A 23,613-nucleotide genomic window follows, 5' to 3' on the forward strand; every position below is an offset into this window, starting at 1 on the left:
ACAGGGTGTCACTGATGCCTTACAATGGTTGAGTGCTATATAAAGCAGGCTGTCACAGTATGGATGACCTCTTATACAGAGGGTGTATTTATATTTGCTTTTTTTTTTTTTTTTTTTATTTTTATTCAGACCAGTTCACAAGTGAAGCAGAATAAACGAGAAGCTTACAGTTGTTAAAGGTTAGTGATACAGACACCACAAGAGTTTCAAGAAGTATCCATTAGTGGATGAGAAACAAGTGCAAGTTAGTTCTGACCTGCAGGCACATTCAGAAAAGAAATTCCTCCTCCTCTTCCTCATAATAATAATAATAATAATAATAATAATAATAATAATAATAATAATAGAAACCAAGCCCAATTTCAATACTTTTATTTCATATCAAAACCCCACATTGTAAATTAAAAAATAAAACAATATAGATACAAGTGACAGACAGCTTTTCATTTTCATTAAAGCATTAAAATCACAAAAAGCAAACGTCACACCGCAGCTCGTTTTAAGAGTACAGTACGTCCTGTGGGGGAAATTATATTGCACACTACTTCACACACCTGCACCAAGCCATGAGACTTAACATGCTATAAAGTGCTATCTTTAAGATGAGTTAAAATGATCACTAAAAGACATCATGTCCTGTTTAATAAGCAATTACAGCTCACAGTATGGTGATACTCTACCACTAAGTCTACATCAAAAGTGATTAGTGAAAACAGAACTGTTTTTCCCCCTCAGAGACCGAACAGCTTAACGTGTACAGGGAACAAAATGATTACTTTGTTGGTTACTATTACACACCGTGACACAAACATTGTAACAAGAACACAAGCCAGAAACTGTAAACTAATGTGCATAGATTCTCCCTTGAATCCACTGTGGAAAGAAATGTGATAAGAAACAATAATTAGTGTCTACAAAAAGTTACTACTGGAAGAGCATACCATGATTCCACTATTTCCTGCTGTGACAATGCCGTCATTCACATGATTATTTTAATTATCACAAACAAACCGATTTCTACTGACAAATTTTCAGGACACAACACTTAAAATACATTAAATATTAGTGAAGAGATAAAAAAAAAAAAAAAAAGACTTGTAGCCACAATATGTGAATGCTTTCTTTAAAACAAAAGGTTCTTTCGTAAAGGTTTTATGCTACAATAAAATTAAAAAAAAAAAAAAACAGTAAACCATCAAGTAGGAAAGGATCGAAAAGCACTGAAATTTGAAAAAGCATCTTAAAAAAAATAATAAAAGACATCAGTTTGAAATGAAATCAAAGAGGTTCCAACAAGTTAAGAGACTTAAAATGTAGGAATAAAATGCTTTGATTTGGTAACTCACAGGGTTCCAGCTAAAGAGGCAAACAAACCCTTTGAGGTTTAGTGAATAGGCACGTGCTATACCACCACCTCAAAATCATCCAAGCATAAACCCAGTGCCAATTATTATTCCAGGACTGAGAGGTAGGTATCAAAAAGCCCATAGGGTGAGTACCTGAGGAATCACATGGCAACCCTACTCTATCTACCACTACTCCAGCGAAGTCCCTTTATAGCCAGTAATCCTGCTGCAAAAAAACCTGTGATCATTCACTAAGGCCATGTCAGTCTTTTCCTGTCATTTTCACACTGGCTGTGATGGTGCATATTAACCCAATCACCTTCTGAATCAGTGTTAGTACTCATACCCTGGTTAAAACCTAGCAGCACAGCTGTGATTCAAATGCTACTTTGCATTAAAAAAGAAAAGATACATTCAAACTGCAAAAGCTTTTCAATGCTGCATTGAATTACATACCTATCACAACGAGGTGTCCTTACATGTATATGTGACAATCCACTGCGAGCAAGCGCTTTCATGGTGTTTTAAGACAGACTGTTTGGAATAGATTCAATTTCACTGCAAATTATTTATTAGATCATTCTTGATTATTCTTAAACAATTCTTATTCTTTTTCTTAATAGAAAAAAAAAGCCTGCCCAAGCAGCATTTCTACAGTCAGAACAGTTTACAAAGCCAGTTATTATTAGTGCACAGGTATTAGTTAGTGTCGATTAACTTAGTCATCTGCAACATCAGACAATCATTAAATTGCTCACACGTGAACAGCAAATAGGTGACATCTTTGCATTATATTAAGGTATAGTGTGTCCTTTTGCATTTCTGTGACTGTTAGTAAACCCTGATGTGTACAAGTGCTGACATAATCTAAACACCTGCCTAGTTGGTCTCCTAAAAGGCACTGAACCAAGGGTTTTTCAGGTTACTTGTGGCTCTTAAACTGAAATAGTGCACTGAAATAGTGTTTTCACAGATAGCTACATATCATTACTTGTGAGAAGCCAGGGACAAAATAAGCCAAAAGAATAGGATCGTTAGGGATCAGCAGATCAACTCAGACACATTCACATGTAAGAGAGACGCTTGGCTGTGATGAACTCCTCCAGGTGGATGGCTCCGCCCCCCATGAGGGCGAACGCAGGGTACATGGTTCCGGAACAGTCCACCTGACGCTCGTAGAGGCAGCGCATCGAGTCAGCATCGTAGAAGAAGACGCGTCCGGCATCATAGTCGAGGCAGATGCCGATTCGCTGAGGAAGAGGCAGAACACGACTGCCGTGGTCTCCCGCGGCTGCAGTGTGGGACGCTTTGGGAATAAAGAGCTTGCCCATGCCTGCTGTGAGCAGAGTGAAGGGCTGCGAGAGCTCATAGCACGTGTCCTCGCTGCCGCTGTCATGCCCGCTGTCATGGTCGTACCTAGAAAGAAATTATGGGAATGGCATGAGCAAGATTTGCTGAACAGGAACCAGTTGGCTTGGACTAGATCCAACTATGTGAAGCAACAGATCAGAGTCACCAATTTAAATGAATAGTATTTCGATTACATGCCTGCATATACATGTGTGTATGCTTAAAAATTCTGACTCTACAATCTTCACCCCTCACGTTGGACATCTAACTTTCTTAGAATTTAAGTTTCAACCCAGGACTGGGCTTTTCTGACATCATTAGTGTTGATAGTAAACTTAGGCCCTGCATTTCATTACCACATATTCAGTCATTTATTCATCTAACTGCTTCATCCTGGTCAGGGTCCCGAGAACCAGTGGGTGCAAGGCATTAAAACACCCTTAAATACATGCCAATCCATCAAGGGCATCACAGACAAAAATGTAGGGGGCAATTTAGAACATGGAAAAAAAACTCCACACCGGCAGTAACTCGAGCTCAGGATCAAATCAGGGACCCTGGTGCTTTGAAGTGATAAAGTTACCTGCTGCACCATGTGCCACCCTGTATCAAATCAAACACTGTATTTTTTTTTTAAAAAAAAGTTAATTTCTCTTACTTAAACCTATAAACTGCTTTAGCCACCATTTTTTGAAAAAGATACAGTATCAGATCACAATGATTTAGAGCAAGTTATGCTCTCAATGTCTCCATTAGATTGCTTCATTATATCAATCCTCCCAGGGCTCATCTAATGACCTTCAAATCAACTGATAGACGTGGAATGGCCCTCGATGTCGAAACAGATTCCGACAAGGGGAAATGGCAAGAAAAAGATAGGGGGAAGTGCTTCAAAGTATTGAAATACAGTGTTAACTTCTTGAAAATGGTCAGAACCACTAGGGAACAGGGGTGGTGTGGCATTTACTAGCAGGATACCTTTAATCACTATTCTTTCATCAATTAAACAAATTGTTCCATAACCTCAGATAAATGACCATTATTTAAGACCTTTTTGTATAGTATCGTACTCTTCCTTAAATGTACACAAATTCCCAGTTACCTAACAGAAGTAACAGTGGATGTTTGTCCTCCATATACACTTGGGCTCACCTTGGGCTGCTGGTGTCACGGGGGTTGTGGAACCACTCACTCATCTTCGAGTCTGACGCCACTCCCACTTTCACCATGTAAGAGCTTGGCTCCACGCGGAAAGCCCAGTAGTGACGGCCATGTGAGATGCCTGTGTCACCGATGATGTAGTCAAGGCATATGTAACTTCCAGTCTGGACCCGATCAGCGGCCAACAGGAAGGCCATGCCAGCCATGCTCTCTACAGAGTCCTTCCTCTTGCTCAACCGCAGACGCTCTGCACTGTAGCCGCATTTCTCATTGAACAGGAAGCCGAACACTGCGGAAGAACAAACAGCAGCTTCTTAAAAATAAAACCTGATTTTAGGGCTTGAATTAAGGATTAGTGTTATCTTAATCTTAATATTGGCCAAGAGAATGTAAAGCATTATAGAAGGATCGGGATGTGACAACTTCTTTCAGATGTCAAATACTACACAAATAAAAGAGATAAACTAATTATATAAAAAAAAAAGATGACTTTTTGTTTGAGACACTGTCCGAACTATCTGTCAGTGACTAACTGTATGACACTGAGTTGAGTTACCAGTGAGTCACATCATTTGCGTACAGAAATATGTTGAAACGCTGCACTGACTATAAATATGATACTTGTACTGTGCTGCAATACGCCTTAATTTTGTAATTTATTTTGTAGCTTCTCTAGAATAATCCAGACTCTTAGTTCAGAATATTATGATTTTGTAATTGTAGCCCCACCATTGAAGCACTGAGCCGATGCTTTAGACAAGACACCAAATATCACAAAGAGGTGCAGTCACGTCACCCAAAAATCCACCTCATTAATAACACACTCATGCTCATTTGGAATGGACCTTCATCCAGATCTGGGCTTAAACAGCCTGCTGGTAGACAATTCCAAAACTGAACTGATAGATTAATCTCTAGCATGCTAACATTAATCTCAATCAAGAAGTAGCTTGACGGACATGTTGGATTTTGACAGCAGTTTAAGACACTTAAATGAATGACAGGCAACTGAAGGCTGAAAGATGGCCATGCTTTGAATGTGCTCTGCTGGCCTAAGCACACAAATGCTGGCAGATTTGATCTGAGCTAAAGGTAATCATGACAGGAACACGCTGTGATCAAAGGAGGCATCTGCCTACTTAGTAATTTTGTTCAAATATGTGCATTAAATACAAACATAAGCGTCTCAGGAGGTTACACATGCAATGGCTCAGCAGTACAACTGCCACATACCATATGTTCAGTCATTAATCAACATATAAGAGCTGGTTCTATGGAAAGCATAGTTAGGATTCGTTTGAACGAAATGCAGAATCAGCACCTTTCTCAGAGTGGATTTGAATAAAAGGGCCAGCAGTTTTGTAGATATCAGAAAACTTAAGGGATTAAAATATACGTTTTAAAATGAAATCACGATACGTGAAGGCATTTCTACAAATATGCTATGCATGACAATATATAGGTTTGCTAACCTATACAAACCTTTTTTGAATTTGTTATGAATTTGGTGATACTTTTATTTAACGGCAACAAATATGAATGAACACTGAAGCTCAGGATTTTCTTTTACAAGTTTAAAGATTCCAAACATTACAAAACTTTATCAAATCAGCTAAAGAATGTTATTATAGATATCACAGTATTGCTACATCACAGAAAAATGTACTGTGCCATAATTTATCAAGACAATCACGATTATATCATTATATCTCCCAGTCCTAGTGTGTAGCACTGCCACAGTGAATAAGAAGCTATTTGCAATTCGGCTTAACTTCAGACTGTCCGATATACCTGGGAGGAAGGCATGTAAAATGTAAAATCCATGTACAATCTAACTAATTAGCAGTAAGAAGAAATCTGTGTGTAAATGAATAAAAATAATAAAAAAAATAAATCTGAAACTTTAAAACTGTTTTGCGTCTTAAATTCACCAGATTTTTAAAAGAGTAAGAAACTTTAGTGCAGTCACTACACTACTACTGAAGATTTTTGTGCTGGTAGAGAAGCGATGCACTCAGAGATTAATCAACATTCTGTGTAACTGCGCTTGACTAATCGACTGTGTTCACTATTTTTAGCATCACCTGCAGGTCCGAACTTGCACGGTCCCTGGGGAGGAAAGGTAATTAGATTCATCATGGGTACAGTGATATCATGAAAACAGCATCACGTGAGATCGCAGTTAATTTGCTAAGCCATGCTGCACCATCCGGTGGAAAAAACGCTTTTATGGTAATGAGGATTTTTACAGCACTCATGTACACATTCACATGCAAAGCTGGGACCAAATTGGTTGCGAGTTCCATTAGGTACTGACTATCATGCAAGAATCAACTTATTATCCATGACAAGATTAATTTACCTGGTGCAGGAGGTGTGTGAAAGGACACCTCAGGGCTGTAGGGGCTGTGAACGGTATTGCGGCAGCTCCGCACCCTGAATGCATAACGGCAATCACTATCCAAATCACACACCACTGTGCTGGAGCCGTGCACACGCTCAGTCAGGTGCCACTGGCTCTCCTCCTCTTCCTTTGCAGGTACTTTTCTATACTCGAGGACATGGTGGTCAGTGGGCAGAGTCTCTTCGGGCAGTCTCCAGTGAATCAGGCCCTCGTTGTACACACGGCTCTGAGACAGGTCAATCATAGGAGGATCGGGAACTGGAGAGCAAAAAATGGACAAAAAAAAAAAAACAACTCAGTGTTAGCGTTTGAACTACAACAACATGGTTCCTGCACTAAACTCTAAAGGACATGAAGTGAACGGGACAGAAAGAGAGCTATTCCCAAGCCAGGCCTAACTCCAAGATTCACAACAGAATGCAAGTAAATAAATAAAAATATCTAATGATTATATATTTCTATAAATCATCTAATGGGTGCATGTAAAATACAGAAAATTCAGGGTTTGTTAAGCTTGGAAGAAATCTTAAGCATGACTGTGTCCAAAAAGTGAAGAGCTGTAACCTTGGCAAGCGAGGACGAAGAGGGGACTGTCACACAACCAAAGAAGCCTGCCAAGCCTTTAGGCATGAAGCCCAAAGCACTTCTCCCCGAATAACAAGCTATTGATCAGAACAGGGGCTGCATTAAACCCCAAAACTGGGAAGAAACCTCATCTCACTCACTGGTCATGAATCTGCTGCACCAGAAAGTATGGCAGAGGAAAACGAAAACAGATTTAAAGGGCTGGAGGCCAAGAAGTTGTGCCACACTCTGGGCATTTACGGCTTCCATCAGAACTAACAAAACACCATTAAAGTCCACTCTAATCAGAGATGCAGTGTTGAACTGGATGGGCCAGATGCTATCTGCCTCGTCTGCTTTTTCCTTTGATCAATTCCACTCACTGTATGCAGTGCTTTTTGTCCATCACTAGCCATTAGAAGCATTAGCAAAAGATCAGATAGTGAACTTGCAGAATTGATTGTCTTATAGTACTTTTATACATCATTACCCATACTCAGAAAGGCAGACTTTTTGGAATTATGCATTATGTCACTGATTGGTGACAGGATATATACATACATACACAATGGATTCAGAAAGTATTTAGACCCCTTATTTGTTGCACACTTTATTGTGTTGTGGATTTGATCTTCAATGGATACAATTGCCATTTTCTTTACCCATCCATAAGTCTGGACTTTGGCTGGGCCACTCAAGGAGATTCAGAGACTTGCCCTGAAGCCACTCCAGTGTTGTTTTGGCTGTATGCCTAGGGTGACTGTGGTGTTGAACTTTTGCCCCAGTTTGAGTTCGCTTGCGCTCTATAGGAGGTTTTCTTCAAGGATGTTCCTGTATTTGGCTGCATTCATCCATCCCGCAAGTGTTACCAGTCTCCCTGTCCCTGCCACTAAGAAGTTCCCCATATCATGATGCTGCCACCACCATGTTTCACTATAGGGATGGTATTAGCCAGCTGATGTGCAGTGCCTGTTTTTTGCCAGAAAAACTGCTTGCTTTTTTGAGTTCACTTTTCATCTCATCAGACCAGAGAATCTTTTTCCACATTTTGCCAGAGTCCTTTATGCCGTCATATGCCTTTTACTCTTCCGTCCTGCCACTCTGCCATGAAGGCCTGATTTATGGAGTGCTGCTGAGATGGCAGGTCTGTCCAACAGGTTCTCCCATCCCTGCACAGGACTTTTGGAGTTCCTTTAGAGTGACTCTTGGGTTCTTTCTTACCTCCCTGACCAAAACCGTTCTTTCCTGGGTGCCCGATTTGGCCAGACGGCCAACTTTAGGAAGATTCAAGGTTGTGCCATGCTTCTTCCGTTTCAAAATTATTGAGGCCACTGTGGTTCTGGGAACACTCAAAGCCTTAGAAATTGTTTTATATCCTTGCCCTGATCTTTGCCTTGCCATGATTTGATCACAGAGATCCACAGACAGCCATGAAGTCCAAGGAGCTTGGTTTTTGTCCTGATAATGCAGTATACATTGTGGGTCCTTATAAATCCTGGTGTGTACCTTACCAAACTCCCCGATCAATTTAATTTGCAACAGGTTCACTCCAGTTGAGTTCTAGACACATCTCAAGGAAACAGGATGCACCTGACCACAATTTGGAGTGCCACAGTAAAAGGTCTGTATACTTTTGTGAATAAGAGATTTCAGTTTTTGATTTTTAATTAATTTTCAAAAATCTCTAAAAACATGTTTTCACTTTGTCATTATAGGCAATTAAGTGTAGATTGATGGATAAAAATGGCAATTATATCCATTCAGAATCAAATACACAACACAAAGTGTGCAACAATTGTCTGAATAGTTTCTGAATCCACTGTATGTATGAATATTATTCCAGAGAAAATCACTGAGAAGTTCAAGTGTGATGAAAGCAGGGTTTTGACCATGTGCAACACTAATCTGGCCAGTCTGAGCCAGAATTACACCATTTTGGTTCACTGACAGATCACTAGTCAGCCGTTGCTCAATAGATGCCTGACTCCAGTCTTCAAGCACAGTTATACTGGCGTAATTGCTCAGAAGTGCAGGTCTACACAATTTAATGGAAAAAGACTCACTGACAGTCTTGTTAGTTTTTTCTCCGGATCTTTGTAAGCAAGGAATTTTATATAACTGGACCTTCACAAGTTTATCTGAATAATTCTGGCGTAGAACCTGTTTTCAAGAACAATTCACTTATTAACCAGTTAATTCCCCACAGCTTTAGAAGTTTGAAAAGTCTTTTTTCCTCTACATATTTTTGCTGAGCACTACAAAATGTGCTCTTTGTTTGCACAGCTGATGAGAGACTTCTGACTAAATAAACAGTTCCTCAGCAGACTTTGTATACTACCTTGCAATTTTAACATCTATATTTGCCTCTGTAGTGCTCCAGTTTCTCCCTGTATTTTTCTTTATCTACATACAATTGAGCGCAAAGGTTTGCATTCCCTTGGTTTCTCAGTGGAAAAAAATATGGACCTCTAGTTTATAGTTAGAAAACAAAACTCCAGGTTCACCCAACACAAGTAGAAGATGTATTTAGAGGAATAGGAGGAAAGTCCACATTCAGACACAATGTTTATTGTTGCACTATTGATATCATACACTTTCTACGGGTACTAAAACCACTGTGCTCATCTGTATACTCTATATATTCACACACACACAAACCCATTTCATAAACTCTACCTTACAACAAGAACATGAGTCATTGTGAAAGGAATTATAGTAAAAGCTGCCAATCCTCCTTGTGCCAAAATCCTAGGATATATTAGGACTCCAACCAGCTTATTTAATTAGAGAGCCACTGGTAGCAGACAAACCAGCACCCCACCACCCACGTACAGGAATAGATGAATGCATGCCATTCTCACACTTACCTCCACCAAAGGAAAGGTCTTTCAGCAAGGACTCTTCCTTTGAGGTGTCCAGGACAAACTCATCAAACGAGGGGTTAGCAGCAGGCTGAAAGGTCCTCAGTGACTCCGTGGCTCTCTGAACCCTAAACCCAAGAAGACAGTGAGATACAGCAGCAGTTCTCCAGCAGCCACGGTTAATCATTATATATACAGCTTTTAGATAGTAAACTGCTCAAGGCTGCCTAATGGAGATCAATTATCAGGATTAGACTGAAGGACACAAACTTTTACTAGACTTAAATCCACCCACGCAGGTCATTCTGCAAAGCTCAAAAGCACATGGCCAGCTTTCACTAACCAGAACCTTAAGTTAGACCACTTGTATCGGTAAGCAGCTTGTATCGGTATATAAACAGCAGCTCTTAATCCTCATTAGAACTGCTGAGAGGTTTGAGGAATGAAATGGGTGACTTCTGCTCAGACTGTGAGGCTTTGTCAGTAAAAATAGGAAATGAAGTTAGGGGACACTGGTGTAACCTGATGTGGAGCTGCTTGGCCGTCTGAACGAAGCAGGACTGGTCAGTCTCTTTGAGGACTTCCTGTGCGTAACCCACTAAACCGCTGTTCTCCAGCATGCCCTGGTACTCTTCCACCTGGCTCCTGAGCTTGTCCAGACGCCGGTTCCTGGACAGCTCAATGGACCTCAACAATTCAGTCTTCCTTTCCTGCAGAGTCTCAAAAAGACGCTCAAAGTGCTCATGCGCCTGTCTCTCCGCAAGCTGTCCATTTTCCTACATTGATGAGATACAAACAGTAATTACCAAAAAGCACTACTAGTCCATTTTCATTTTCGACACACTGATAAGAGCTATGATTATTTGCCAATACCCAGTAATGATCTGATTGCCATTCTTTTCCATCAGCCAATGATGTGCATAAGAGAGGAAATACTAGGGGGGTACTCAGCTTGCATAGAAGTAAGACATTTGTCATGGTCAAATCTGTCTCAAAAAATCAATCCACTGGCCAATTTAGGTAAAGCACTAATGCTCAGCAATCGATAAATGCATCACTACACACAATATACTACACCAGCATTTCCAGAACCAGGCCTTGTGGACCACTAGACAGTTTTTTACTCTTTGCCAGCTGCCAACATGCCTAAACAGAGCCGTCGAGAACACAATACGCTGGTCCCTGTTTATCAGGAGTTGGCAAAGAACAAAAATGTGGACCATCTTTGAGTCCCTAAGAACCAAAACACTATTTTAATCATTAAAAACATAGCTGTGAGATTGCTCACCTTAAGCTAAATAAGTTTTATAACCTAAAGTTTCAGTAATCTACAGTATTTACAGTATGTTGCTTTTCTAAACTACTATTACAGCTCATTACGTTTTATATTTAATGAGATTTTGTAATAATAAATTATTAAAAGGTAATCCTAAATCACATATCAGAGATCAATACCCTAATACTCCACAGCTTGACCATCAAAATTTGTATAAACATGTTCAAATAATACACTTGACAAGGAACGAGATGATCCTATCTTGCAGTGAGCATTGAGAAGTTACACCAAAAGGCTATCAAATGTTTCCACAAACTACTTACCTCAGTCTGCCGAATCAAGACCTCAAGTTCAGAAATCTGAGTCCTCACTTGTTCCTCTTTGCTAATTAAGTAATGGATACTTTTTGATAGCTTATCCTGTTGGCGGAACAATAAAACCTATTAGGCTATGAATGCACGTAATGGAAAAGTGAACTGCCCCAGCAATTTTCAGGCAGTTCAGAGCATCTAAAACCACATTGACAGAAGACAGAGCTCTGTGATGGCTTTAACATTATTAAGCACAATTGATTGTATTAAAAATGCATAGCCCAGGCCTGCTTGGTCTAATCTAAGGTTACACAGGCTTAGATTAAAGACAAAATGGGCCTGAGGTGCTTTTTGTATTCTTTAGGAATTTATCTGGCCAAAACTAAAGAAGAGGCTTTTACTGACAGACGTACGTGCATGAACTTTTCGCCCTGTTCCCTTCTATTCACAAGCAACATGATCCTGAGTTCTTGCTAAGCAGGTCATGTGCACTGCTCAATTTTTAATGAGCAAAGTAAAAAAAAAAAAAAAATGAAACTGTAAACCTTTAACAAATACAATGCACCATCACATGCTTGAGAAAGTGTTAGAAACCTATAGTTTATGTTCCAATCTTAGTTTGAGTCTGCATACCTTGAGGACCTTGTAGGCACTGCTCATGGATGTGACTTTATGGTTAGCATGAGAACCACCAAGCTTGCAGAGGTGACACACGGGCCGGCGACACACCTCGCAGTACATGTTAACTTTCTCCATCTCATGCTCAGGACACATCAACACCTACAGCCAAGAGAGATGGAAACTCTTACTTTCAAATGGGAATATAATCCAGTGAACATTTATCTCCCACAAATTATTCCAATCGAGAAATCAAACCCTAAAAGATATGCTTGTTTTGGAGGCACTGGTGACAACATTAATGTTCACAAATCAACATTCCAACGTATAATTAACACACACCTAGCTGGGAGGTTACAGAGAAACCTACACCAAATAATTAATTTTGTATAATAGTGCTGGTTGATGTTCTGGTTTGTAAGAGTTCAAATAGCCTAGAGCAGTTAAGAAAGTGTTTATTAAACCTTGTATATTAACACAATGCTGGTACGAGATTGAGGATTTGTGCTTCCCTCATTCTCTCCTGGTTATGTTTAGTAAGAGGCAAAAGGTCCTAAATCTATCTTTCCTAAAACTCCAAGTTAGACTGCTTTTGGTATTAATTTGTCTTTTCTGATATTTGATTTTCCTGTAGTATTTCCTACTTTGTGTTTTATTATGTTCCAAGTTGAATGTACAGAAAATAAACTCTGTTGACAATGTAAAGCTGCTCACGCATGTGTTTTGGAGGCCGGGAGGATCTTCTTCCTTCCTTCTTCCTTCTTTTTATGTTATATTCTGACCCTTTACCAGGCCATAACGTCAGCTCATTTTGCATTTTAAAATCATATTAAAATTATTTTCAGATAGACAAAGGGTCAAGTCATAAATGAAGGGTAGTGTGTTTTGTTTATTTTATATAAAAATATACTAGTAACTTATTTTTAACTTAATGAATGGAAAATGTCCTTGTGTGACTACAGAAGACATGAGGTAGGAAATGTAAAAAAAAAATCAATCAAATAATAATGCCTGGAATCTTTCCATTTTATCAAAGCGGTCCATATTTTCTCAGTAATGCTCTTTAAGGTCACTGACAGCTTGATTATAGTTCATTATATGCTATGGCAATCTGTTATTGTATAAAGTGGCAGTCTAAACATCATATGATAACCAGAACACAGTTATAGGATCTGATGTTAGTAATTTTGCAGCTTGGTCGGTCATACCTTTGGTCTGAAGTTAGTAGTAGGCCCGACGTACTCGTGTTGGGCCCTGGGCGTCCCCCATGGGTGGTTCAGCTTGAAGCACTCGTTGCAGTAGCTCGCCTTGCAGTCCATGCAGCTCTTGGTGGCCTCCTGCACAGCAGGCGGCTTGCACACGTTACACATGATGGCGACAGCGGCGCGGGCCGCCTGCCTGTAGCGCTCCACGATGCTCTCCAGCGTGAAGTTGCGGAAGAGCATGCTGATGCCCCGCTCGCCCAGCTCTATGTCACGCTGGCAACCTGGGCATGGGAAGCTGGTGACGCGGGGGGTGACTGAGGAGCGCCTCCAGCCGGGGGAGGAGGACACGGACCCTGATTTCACACAAATATTATTCCGTCAGTTAAATAGGTGGATGAACAGAATTCTAAAAGTGAAAGCACTGCTGACCTAAAAAGATGAAACTCAGGTCAGCTGACTCGAGTTTCAGGATGCTCACAAACAATGCAACAAACAGAGGGGGAAAAAAAAAAGCCACAAAGTGAACAATGATCTGGACAATAAAAAGTTCAAATAAGGTCAAACCAAGAGATACCAAACAAATATGTGAGTGAATTACAGACCAATTTCTTGATAGACAACCTGAATAGATAGATGATGTAACAAATGTACACTTTATCACAAAAATACTTGGGTATGATGTATGACAACTAATAAGAGTTTTCTGTTTCTTTTGACAACATTGACAACACCAGGAAAACTACAGAGGTCTTAGGTAACACTTTTTCCTGTTCCTTGTCCAGTTCAATGTATTTAAAACATATATACAGTACATTTACAGAGACAGACACAAACTTAGTATTTCACACGAAGGAAAATCTCAGATAAGACAGAGTCACTGACAGCACAATTAAACATTCACTACAACCACGGCAGAAGCAAGCAGGTAACAAACACTCAGATAAGACTACACTTAGATGCATGGCATGAAAACAAGACAGTGAAATCACACTGCATGGCACAACAGTGACCAATGGATGCAAAAGATTTCTGGAACAAACATGCATATAGATGTACGGAGATGTAACGGACTCATAACGGCTTGATTGTTATGGACGTAGCGGGGGATGGTGGTGACGGAATGACTATGGGGATCTTTTCGGATGGGAGCTGAACAAAATGACGGAAAATAGGCAATGAGCAAGGGCGTGTTAGAAGAAGAAGCGTGTACTTAGGCCGTGGTTGCGCTGTGCTGCTCGGGGAGGGGAGGAGCAGGCAGCATCTGCAGCGCGGCTTGCTGGGGCCAGCTGCTGCTGCTGCTGCCGCAATGACACTCAGTGCAGAGGAGGGGAAAGAAAATAAAACGCTCAGACCAGTAAGTCATCGTAAGGCCATTCTGGCAGAGCATAGAGGTGCCTGGCCCTACAAAAACCACAAATCAACGGCAAGCACCCTCTCATTCAAGATTATGATACTGTTCTAATACTGAAAAGTGATGCACTTGAATGCATTATCTGCCTTTGTCACTTTATAGTTAAATTTGGTAGAAGGTCCTCGCTTTAACGTTGCTAAATTTGCAGCGAGTTGCACTCTCAGATGCAAACTGACGAGTGCTATTAACATCTGAGGTGGGTGGAAGAGTATAAGGCTTTGAAACGCATCCAGAATTACGCCTACACGTTTGAAATACTGAGCATATTTACTGACAGGAGTAACACGGAATATAAGCAAGTCTGTCTAAGGCTTGTATTGAGTTACAAGTTTACCATCTAAAATTACATATAAAAAGATTAGGCTAGGAGTGGTGCACTGACATATTAATTGATTAGTTAGGGGAAGAGACATGCTATTAACGAATCAAAGGAGCAAAAAACGCATTCAAATTTAACCATGCGCGTCTCAATAAATGAACATATTTCAATAAAATACTCATTCTGTCTAGTTATTGGGTTTAAAGGAGCTGTTAGTAATTTTAATGTTAGTAATCTGCTGGCTGTGAGACAAATAGCAACTGGACTGAATAAACCACCATCTGACCTGAAGATAACTTTCTGTTGAAGCTAGGGATGTGCACAGATATTCAAATACCCTTAACCATTTGATGCACCAGTATTCAAATAAATAATGAAAATAAATAACTACTAAGCCGTTCGTTATACCATGCGTCCATATGAGGTCATTGGGAAGATGAAAATGAAAAGCTGCCTCTGGTAGACAGCATTACTGTTGTTTTGTGTAAGTTAGAGGTGTTCATCGGGCCTAAAAAACATCTGAGCAGTGGGCGTTTTACCCTCATGTGGGCAGGAACGGGCAGTCAGATATGAAGCTTGCGGGATAAAATAGTGATAAATACATTTCCTATAATGTTCAGTACAACTCTTTTAAAAGTCTTAAATGACAACGGACACAGATCAGGTACCTCGGGTTTGCGTTTTTGCCAGCTTTACACCAGGAGCGACAAGGAACGTCTCAAGCGCTCCTGACACTTTCCATTTTACAATTTTTTCTTTCAGTTGTTTCTTTCACAAGTTTAATAAATATAACATGGAAATATCTGTAGTGGCTTTCAGATTATTATAAACATGCATGATCAGATAAGTTTCATTATTTAAAAAAAAAAAAAAAAAAAAAAAAAAGAATAAAAGTCTGAATTTTAGTGACATCAGTGGCTGAAATGCTGAGCTGACATTCAAATATTTTTTATTTTGCTGTGGGTTTAATATTTCTGTTAATCATTTCTCCATATTACGTCTGTCAGAACACAAACACATGTCAGCACTGACAGGAAGAAGACTAAATAATAATGGAAAATAATATTTGATTACTTCACATTAATAAAGAATCCCCCCTCCCTATTAATTCTCTCATTAACTCTTCAAATATCAAAAAGAGACATGAGGTGCATCCTTAGTTGAAACTGCTTATTCCTTATAAGGAAAAATCTTTCTGAGCAGCTGTGGGGAAAAAAAAAAAAAAAAAAAAAAACATCTCAAGGGACACTGCACGGCATTACTGAAATTCACAGTGAATATAAAGGGGTGAATATAAAGTAGGTCACTAGTGTGAAATGGTGTTTAGAAATATATTTGTATGTTTCACAGCAGGGGAACACTGCACAGTGACCCACACATTCCAGTCCAACACACCTCCACAGCAACATCCCCAGCTCTCCCGACGGTTCTCCCTCTCAATACAGGTCGAATAATTCCTTCTAAAAGGATCTGTAGACGTGTGGCTTCAGTGCTGCACCCCGTTATCCAGTGAATATGCTCAGTAGACGTTTACAGAGAGTCGCGAAACGTCACATCATTTCCGTTACTCCATTACACCGTCTCGCACAAGGAACTGTTTGTATCTACAGAGAAGTAGTGTGTGTGTTCACAGGGGTTCTACAAACACTGTACTCACTACAGCTATTCAAATTATGTAACCCGCATCTACCTCTCCCTCCAAATGACCTTCTGAGTGAGGCTGCAAGCAACAAACAGAGAAGTGAAATAAAATAAGACTAACACAGAACAAATGTGAACAAATGTGGCATGAGACCTGGCTTACAGCCCAGGATTGCACAAACATGAAATCATATTACATGTCACACATTTCAATGCAAAGCTGACATTGTAGATGAAGACAACAGGAACAGATTTGTTAATTCACAGGAGCTTGATGCATATCTTTCACTGACAGCCAAAAATAAAGCTGAATAATTTGCTTAAGCAAATGCCGGATGACAAAAGAAGCCTGGAGGTTCTTGTCCCGAGGTTTGTTCAGTTTGATTTAATCCTCCTCATGCCAGACTGCCTCACCATGACAACTCTTTGTAAGAGGTAGAACTAGAAAAGATTGGTCAATTCCTCCTCTCTGCTGGGGGTCCACACATAACATGCCTATAGTTCACTAAATATGCCATTTCATACAATAAGCCAGCCTTCTTGCTAAACTTTTTGCCCCCTTTTGGTAGCAGAGAACCATTCACGTCCCCCAAATGTAAGGAAATGGTCTATAGTAAGTGCAAAATAAACTAAAACATTTACTGCATGCAGGAACACAGGCAGGAGGCTTCCAGATCATGCTTACATTTTTATGCATGTTAATAGAGCTAGGTATGCTTAGGCATGTGTTGACAAGAATAATTAATTAGATAGCTAAATAGTTGCATTAGCCAGTATAACTTTCCTTCTTGTGCTTTCTCCCTCCTCACCCCAGACTTCACATCTACAAATAGGCACCCAGAGGGCAGAAGAAAAGCAAAACAAGGAACAAATTCAACAGCCTTCCCATTTTCTGTTGCATAGCAAACTAACGGACTGAAAAATTTCTCCAAAGAACATTATTTCATATTGAGGTGTCAGATGTGTGTGTCTGCTGAGACTCAGAGCTGGGACGCACCTGATCGGACCAGCCTGTCCAGCCTCTCCATGCTGGGAGAGGGAACTCTGGACCGAGGGCTTCCAGGGTTCGAGCACTCGGATCCGGCGTCCGTGCCAAAGGAGTCGTCCTGGTTTTGCATGAGCAGCTCTTTGACACATTTGTGACAAACGCTGTGCTGGCAAGGCAGGATGAGCGGGTGCGTGAACAGTTCCTTGCAAATGGGGCAGATCAGCTCGCGCTCTATGTTCTTTATAGGGACCTACAAAAAAAAGAAATGCAGAAAAAGAAAGAAATCAGGCTTCAGTGACTCTGGATGAACAGGAAGAGTTTTTGTCTAGAAAAACAGTTTGACTGAGATATCTTGGTGGGGCTCATTTTTTCAACTTTTCATTCATGCCATCTTAAAAATATTAGGATTTTTTGGGCACAGTGGTAGACTGCTAAGGCAAGCATGCAAACCTTTTTAAACATTAAAGCACAGGCAGCAAAAGTCGTGTACAAGATTTGATTTGATGTCTATTTTGTACTTTGTACATGCCCTAAGTTGCTAGAAATGAGGCTGAAGACCCCATGCACCAGAGCTCGCGCCTGATTTGCATATGAATAGCCATGTGGGGAAATAAAGGGGAAGGGAGCAAGCCATTGTTGAATTTCTGCTTGTTTTCACTCTTGAAATGTAGCATTCCGCTCTTTTACACTTAAACAGACGTTACTGTCGCAAATTCAAGCAACACAAAATGTTTCCGCGTTAATTCAATTCAGTTTTTGTTAGTTTTTTTGTTAGTTTTTCAGTTCAAAACAAACCACGGCTCTGCTATCAGCCGTCCTGCTAATGAGCTTCAAACATATTTGCGACACTCAAATCATTTTCCTGCATCACTTACCCCCATAGAGCTGCGCCTTGATACCGCAGACATTGTAAACGCCTTAAATAGTTAGAAGTAGTGTTAATTGGCTGAGCTGAAGAACAAGAAACTCTGACAAGACGAGCAGTAAAAGGTGAGAACAAACGCGAGTCGACAGGACAGATAAAGCCACGCTGTGAATCAGCACACACACCAACACGCACTGCCGTTAGTTTATGGGAAGGAGCGCAGAAAGCCGGGGATCAGGGCGGGGCTAATGAAAGTCGCCATAGCAACCATCCTGGCAGCACGGCGTATGCAAATTAGGGGGCGTGGATGAGTAAGACGAACCGTGTATATTGCTCATTATAAAAAAAAAAAACATTTTAAAAGGACATATTTCGTTCACTGAAAAACAAACTCAAAAGTGCACTAATTTCAGGCAGGCTATAAAAAGCCTTATTGCATTTCTACAGCCTTCCTGTGCTGCTAATAAGAAAGCCCAGCCCAGCCTGACACTCCTGTCCTCTGTTACCAGGATCCGGGGGAAATCCTGCCCTCACGTGCTCCTGTAACTGTCCTATAGCCTGCCTGAGAAGACTCCTGCATTCAGGTACAAGTGTGCTTATTAGCTGCCTGAGCTATTTTGTTCACTTGGTAACCATTTTCCTCTAGGGTAAACATGTAGGCCTGTATACATAATGCAAAACACCGGTTACAGATGTGAGTCAGAGACTACTGAGAGTAAGCTGATCACTGAAACTGTCCAGTCATGCACAGTTGGATGGATCGGGTGGATCCTCAGCCCATCCCGGAACAGTGGGCGTGGCTGCAATACACCCTAAATGGAATGCATCCATCACAGGGCACTCTGCGCGCGCGCGCACACACGCACACACACACACACGTGCGAAAGTGCTCTGAATGCTGTACCTACCCTGTACTCCTTTATTGTGCCTTTTTTTTTTTTGGATGGTTGAAAAGACTCACCCTAGACCCTTATCAAGGAAATATATTTCAATTAATAACAATTTAACTATAAATTAAAGGCTGCCGCCTGTCAGTGTACGTCACGTGACCTGCATAACCTACACCCATTCTGAGCTCTGAGCAGTCTGATCACTTTACAGTATTATTATAACATCAGACTCTAGAGTCTATGTATGCGGTCATTGATGTATTTATAGTCTCCATCGGGTACCTAGTGGTATGCAGTGGCATGTGGTGGGCGTGTCTGTGGGTGGAGACTGCTATTAGCTGAAATATGATCTTATTGGCTGACGCACGTGTACGTCATGAAATGAATTCTTATTCAAATGAATGGTAGTGGTGAATTTTTTTTTTCTAATGCCAAAAAGTCCACGTGACTGCGACCTTACACTTTGTGCAGTAGAGTAGTAGGTTATGTAGGATAAGACAGATCTGGCTAAATAGATGTGTGTGTTATTGTTTGGATGAGTATTGTGTATATGTTGAGCAAAATAAATGAGTTCACTATTTTTTAATAGGCAAACTAGCTACAATTCTAGCTATAATTCAGATCCAAAGTTATAGTTCACTTTCCAAATAGTTTAAACTGGACATTGGATATTTATTATATCCAAAATATTTAATAATGATTGTTTTATTTGATCAATGCCAGTCTAATCAGATAATATGCTGTGGTTTGTTGTGTTCAGCTTGAATATTGGTTGCTGTAGTTCAGCACTTTATGCTGTAGTTGGTGTTTTACAGTCTTGATGTAAGACAGTGAGCACTTGCTTGCTTTTCTAACTGTCTCTGCACGGCCATGTTCACAGCCAGGGGCCAATAATTACAGTGATCCCTATAGCACATGCAGGTAGCACAATCTCAGGTAAAACACTGCCTAGATTCTTCTTCTGATCCTGCCACATTGTCAGATGTAGCCATGCTCGATTACATGTTATATGTGCACGTGTTGCATTGGAATTTTTTTTTCTTTTTTTTCCGAAAATTCAGATTAAAACCCCACTAAATGCATGACGTGCTGCGTTTTCAGTACTAATGAAATCCTTCAGTCCTTCTTTAGCACGCGCTCTCACTGAAGATGAGATGCAGCATCTCTCATGTTCCCAAGATCAAAGCAATGGCAGGAATCTGAGAACAAAAAGAAAAAGAAAAGAAAGAACATCCATGATCAGTGTGTGTCTGAGTGCAGGCTTACCTCTCCCTTTTCAATCCGCTCCACTATGCTCCCGAACTCCGTTATCTCCTCTGAGTCAGACATCGTAAATATTCCGATCAATAGACACGGATGTGCTAAAGGGGGATGGAGAAGACAGAGAGGACAGAACAGCAGCCAAGCCCTCCAGCAGCTCAGGGGTGCGGTTCAGTCTCCCCGGATACACACTCCATGAGACACGAGCACGACGGAGAGAGCAGGACTGTGCGTGTTGTGCCACATGAACAGTGCGACTGGCTTGTGTCCAGACAGCAGGTTATAACGTGCCATCGATCGCTCACTGCTTCACAAGGCAATTTGAATAAACCTTTAGGATCATCTTTAAAGCATGAAACCCCGCCCTTCGCTGTCAGGTGGTGGGCGTGGCTTCATTTACGCTGCCGAGCTGTTGCTGTTGTTGTTGCTGTTGCTGTGTTTAGCAACAGCTACAACTACAGTCATTAAGATACCACTAATGTGCATATGTACTTTAAAACTTATAAAAGACTTCTTTTTCCCCCTCAGACAGTCTAATTTATTCAAAATTAGCTTAAATCATTAACTGCTAAAGACTGAGGTTCTCCTGGATGCTCAGACCTGCATAATGTTGGCTAATGTTACCCAAATTAGCATGTTACTGTTAGTTAAAGGAGACATCATTTATTTCCAGACACACAGACTTAAGATTTCTGTATATACATGTTTTCAAAACCTTCAATTAGACACTGAATAATAACAGACTCTGAGCTCATAATCCTGTTTTCATTGCCTCACACCTCCTGGGTTGTGTGGAGTTTGCATGTTCTCCCTGTGTTTTGGGGTTTTTTCTGGGTACTCCGGTTTTCTTCCCCAGTCCAAAGACATGCACTGTAGGCTGTAGGCATTTCCAAATTGTCCGTAGTGTGTCTGTGTGTGTGAGTGTGCCCTGCAATGGGCTGGACCCCTGTCCAGGGTGTCCCCAACCTCGTGACCAGAGTTCCCTGGAATAGTCTCCAGGCTACCCTACAACCCTGTATAGGATAAGTGGTACAGAAAATGGATGGATGTGTGCCTACTGTTGTTATCCGTTATTGCTATTCTAATTAAAAGAACACTCCACCCTGAAGTACATTAAATATATTTATATTTATACTGTATATTTGTGATGTGTTTGCTGGTTGGTGCTGTATGTTTTTTATTCCTGTGAGAAGTTAGCAGATGATCTGAGGTTACAGGTGGAGATTGCTAGCACAGGTGTGTAATAGGAGAAGAATTTCCAACAATCTCAAACATACCAGTCAAAAAAAAAAAAGAGCAAGAGCTTCTTTTCTCATTTAGCATTTTTCAGCAATGTTCAGTGTCATATTATTGAGAAACCCCACAAAGCAGTGCAATAGCGAAAGTTGGACTCAGAGTTCCAGAATGCAATGCAACTATATGACACAGTTGCACTTAGACTACTTAGCGATGGTGTTGAAGGTGGTATTAGCATGTTTGAGCAGAGTATGCAGATGAAGAGGTGAGAGAGCTACACAGACTAAAGTACTAAAGTGCTGCTGCAGCACTCGCTTTAAGTAGCAGCAAGGGCTAATACTGCATTTGACTTGCCTCCTAAGTGATAATTTGCAGGTCGGAATGACGTCATTTTTGACCTCAGCAAATTTGACTGGAAAAAGTGAAAAAAAAAAAAAAAACATGGACACTTCAATGTTCGTCTTTTGTTAGCAACAAGCTAGCCAGCTAACTGAGATGAATGATGTATATTTTCTTCCTCAAACTTCTGTGTAGTCAATGTTACAGATTTAACAAGCGAATATGTCTGTATGTTGAATGACCTAAAGCAAATACAGCATATCTGTAAAATCTATCACTATCAGCAGGTAGTTGAACAGCATTGTGGGTAATGTAGGAAACCATTAAACAAAGTGAAAATATATCAACATATCAATGAAAGACGTTTATACCAAAAAACAGTCAACTCAGAATTTTATTACAAAATAAATCTTGGATACCACTGAAGCTCACATTAATTATAACTATTAATGATACAAGTCATTTGGAGTGGATTTTTCCTTTAATTTACACAATCTTCCACTTACAGGACATTTACATTTACAGCATTGGGCAGACACCTTTATCCTAAATGTAGTCCATCGACAAAGACAAGTTTGGTGTCTGATGTTTGTCTTTTTAGTTCTGTACTGGAACTACGAGGCTAATGTAGCAAACAGTAGAGGTCTATCTCACCTAAACTACTCAAACTACACTCTAGCTGAACATAACATTATAGGGCCGACACATTTGACAATCGGAATCAATTACTTCCCACGTGACCAGGCAGGGTTTCTGAATTCACAGCATTGTCACACACTGGACTAACAGGCTGGACTAACAGACTCCCAAATTAAAAATGCACAGTTATACCGGAAATATGGATGATAATACGGAGATGATGATATCCATCCTTTTTGTGTACCGGTTATCCTACAGAGGGTCGTGTGGAGCCTGGAGCCTATCCCAGGGGACTTGGGGTACAAGGTGGGGTACACCCTATACAGGGTGCCAATCCATCGCAGGGCACAATCACACGCACACTATGGAGAATTTAGAGATGCCAGTCTGCTTACAATGCATGTCTTTGGACTGGGGGAGGAAACCGGAGTACCCGGAGGAATCCCCCGAAGCACAGGGAGAACATGCAAACTCCACGCACACAGGGCGGAAACTGAACCCCCAACCCTGGAGGGGCGAGGAAGACGTGCTAACTGCATTTAATAAAATTTTTTCATATTCATTTATGCATCTTCAGTAAGAGCTCTATCCTGGTCAGGGTCACAGTGGATCAGGAGCTTATCCTGACACACCCTGAGTGAGACCATTTAATTATAGAAAATATTTATTATAGAAAGCAATTTATTATAGAAAATATGAATGAATTATTTTATCACCGCAAGTCTGTTATAAGATTAGTCAGGACACTGTTGGGTTTCTGTGTGTAGAGTATCGTGACTGTGTTTAGCTGCTGGTGAGCAGGGTGATGGGAAAGGGGAGGGGTGTGAGCCCCCTGCTGGGGAAACAATTCACACCTCTTCACAATAACAGTGCTACAGAGATAAAACGGACAGCACAACTAGCAAAGGGTTTTTGATAGTATATAACTG

General features: G+C 40.6%; 1 protein-coding gene across 7 annotated transcripts; it reads right to left on the minus strand.

The window, feature by feature from the left end:
- Positions 1–356: 356 nt before the first annotated feature.
- trim36 (tripartite motif containing 36) lies at positions 357–20,839 on the minus strand. Of its 7 annotated transcripts, none has more exons than XM_053236384.1 (11): positions 20,477–20,839; positions 17,465–17,705; positions 14,307–14,408; positions 13,100–13,449; positions 11,907–12,053; positions 11,286–11,381; positions 10,209–10,462; positions 9,693–9,814; positions 6,220–6,519; positions 3,849–4,146; positions 357–2,762 (listed from the first exon to the last, which is right to left on the minus strand). In XM_053236384.1, the coding sequence occupies exons 1-11, from the start codon at positions 20,537–20,539 to the stop codon at positions 2,411–2,413; spliced, it is 2,325 nt and encodes a 774-aa protein (XP_053092359.1). In that variant the 5' UTR covers positions 20,540–20,839; the 3' UTR covers positions 357–2,410. The 7 variants fall into 7 exon arrangements, with proteins under 7 accessions (XP_053092359.1, XP_053092361.1, XP_026780972.1 ...); XM_053236386.1 differs by lacking the exon at positions 14,307–14,408 and adding an exon at positions 16,484–16,546; XM_026925171.3 differs by lacking the exon at positions 14,307–14,408 and adding an exon at positions 16,517–16,546 and having other exon boundaries at positions 20,477–20,838.
- Between the last annotated feature and the right edge of the window lie 2,774 nt (positions 20,840–23,613).

This window comes from Pangasianodon hypophthalmus, chromosome 8 (assembly GCF_027358585.1).
Source record: "Pangasianodon hypophthalmus isolate fPanHyp1 chromosome 8, fPanHyp1.pri, whole genome shotgun sequence".
Classification (NCBI taxonomy): Eukaryota; Metazoa; Chordata; class Actinopteri; order Siluriformes; family Pangasiidae; genus Pangasianodon; species Pangasianodon hypophthalmus.

Excerpts from the sequence above, each read along its gene's own strand:
- trim36 (XM_053236384.1), bottom strand. The coding sequence starts at position 20,539 with ATGTCTGACTCAGAGGAGATAACGGAGTTCGGGAGCATAGTGGAGCGG. Across the intron at positions 9,815-10,208 it reads GCCAAGCAGCTCCACATCAG|GGTTCAGAGAGCCACGGAGT; the intron begins GTTACACCAGTG and ends TCTTGGGTTTAG. Across the intron at positions 2,763-3,848 it reads CGTGACACCAGCAGCCCAAG|GTACGACCATGACAGCGGGC; the intron begins GTGAGCCCAAGT and ends ATTTCTTTCTAG.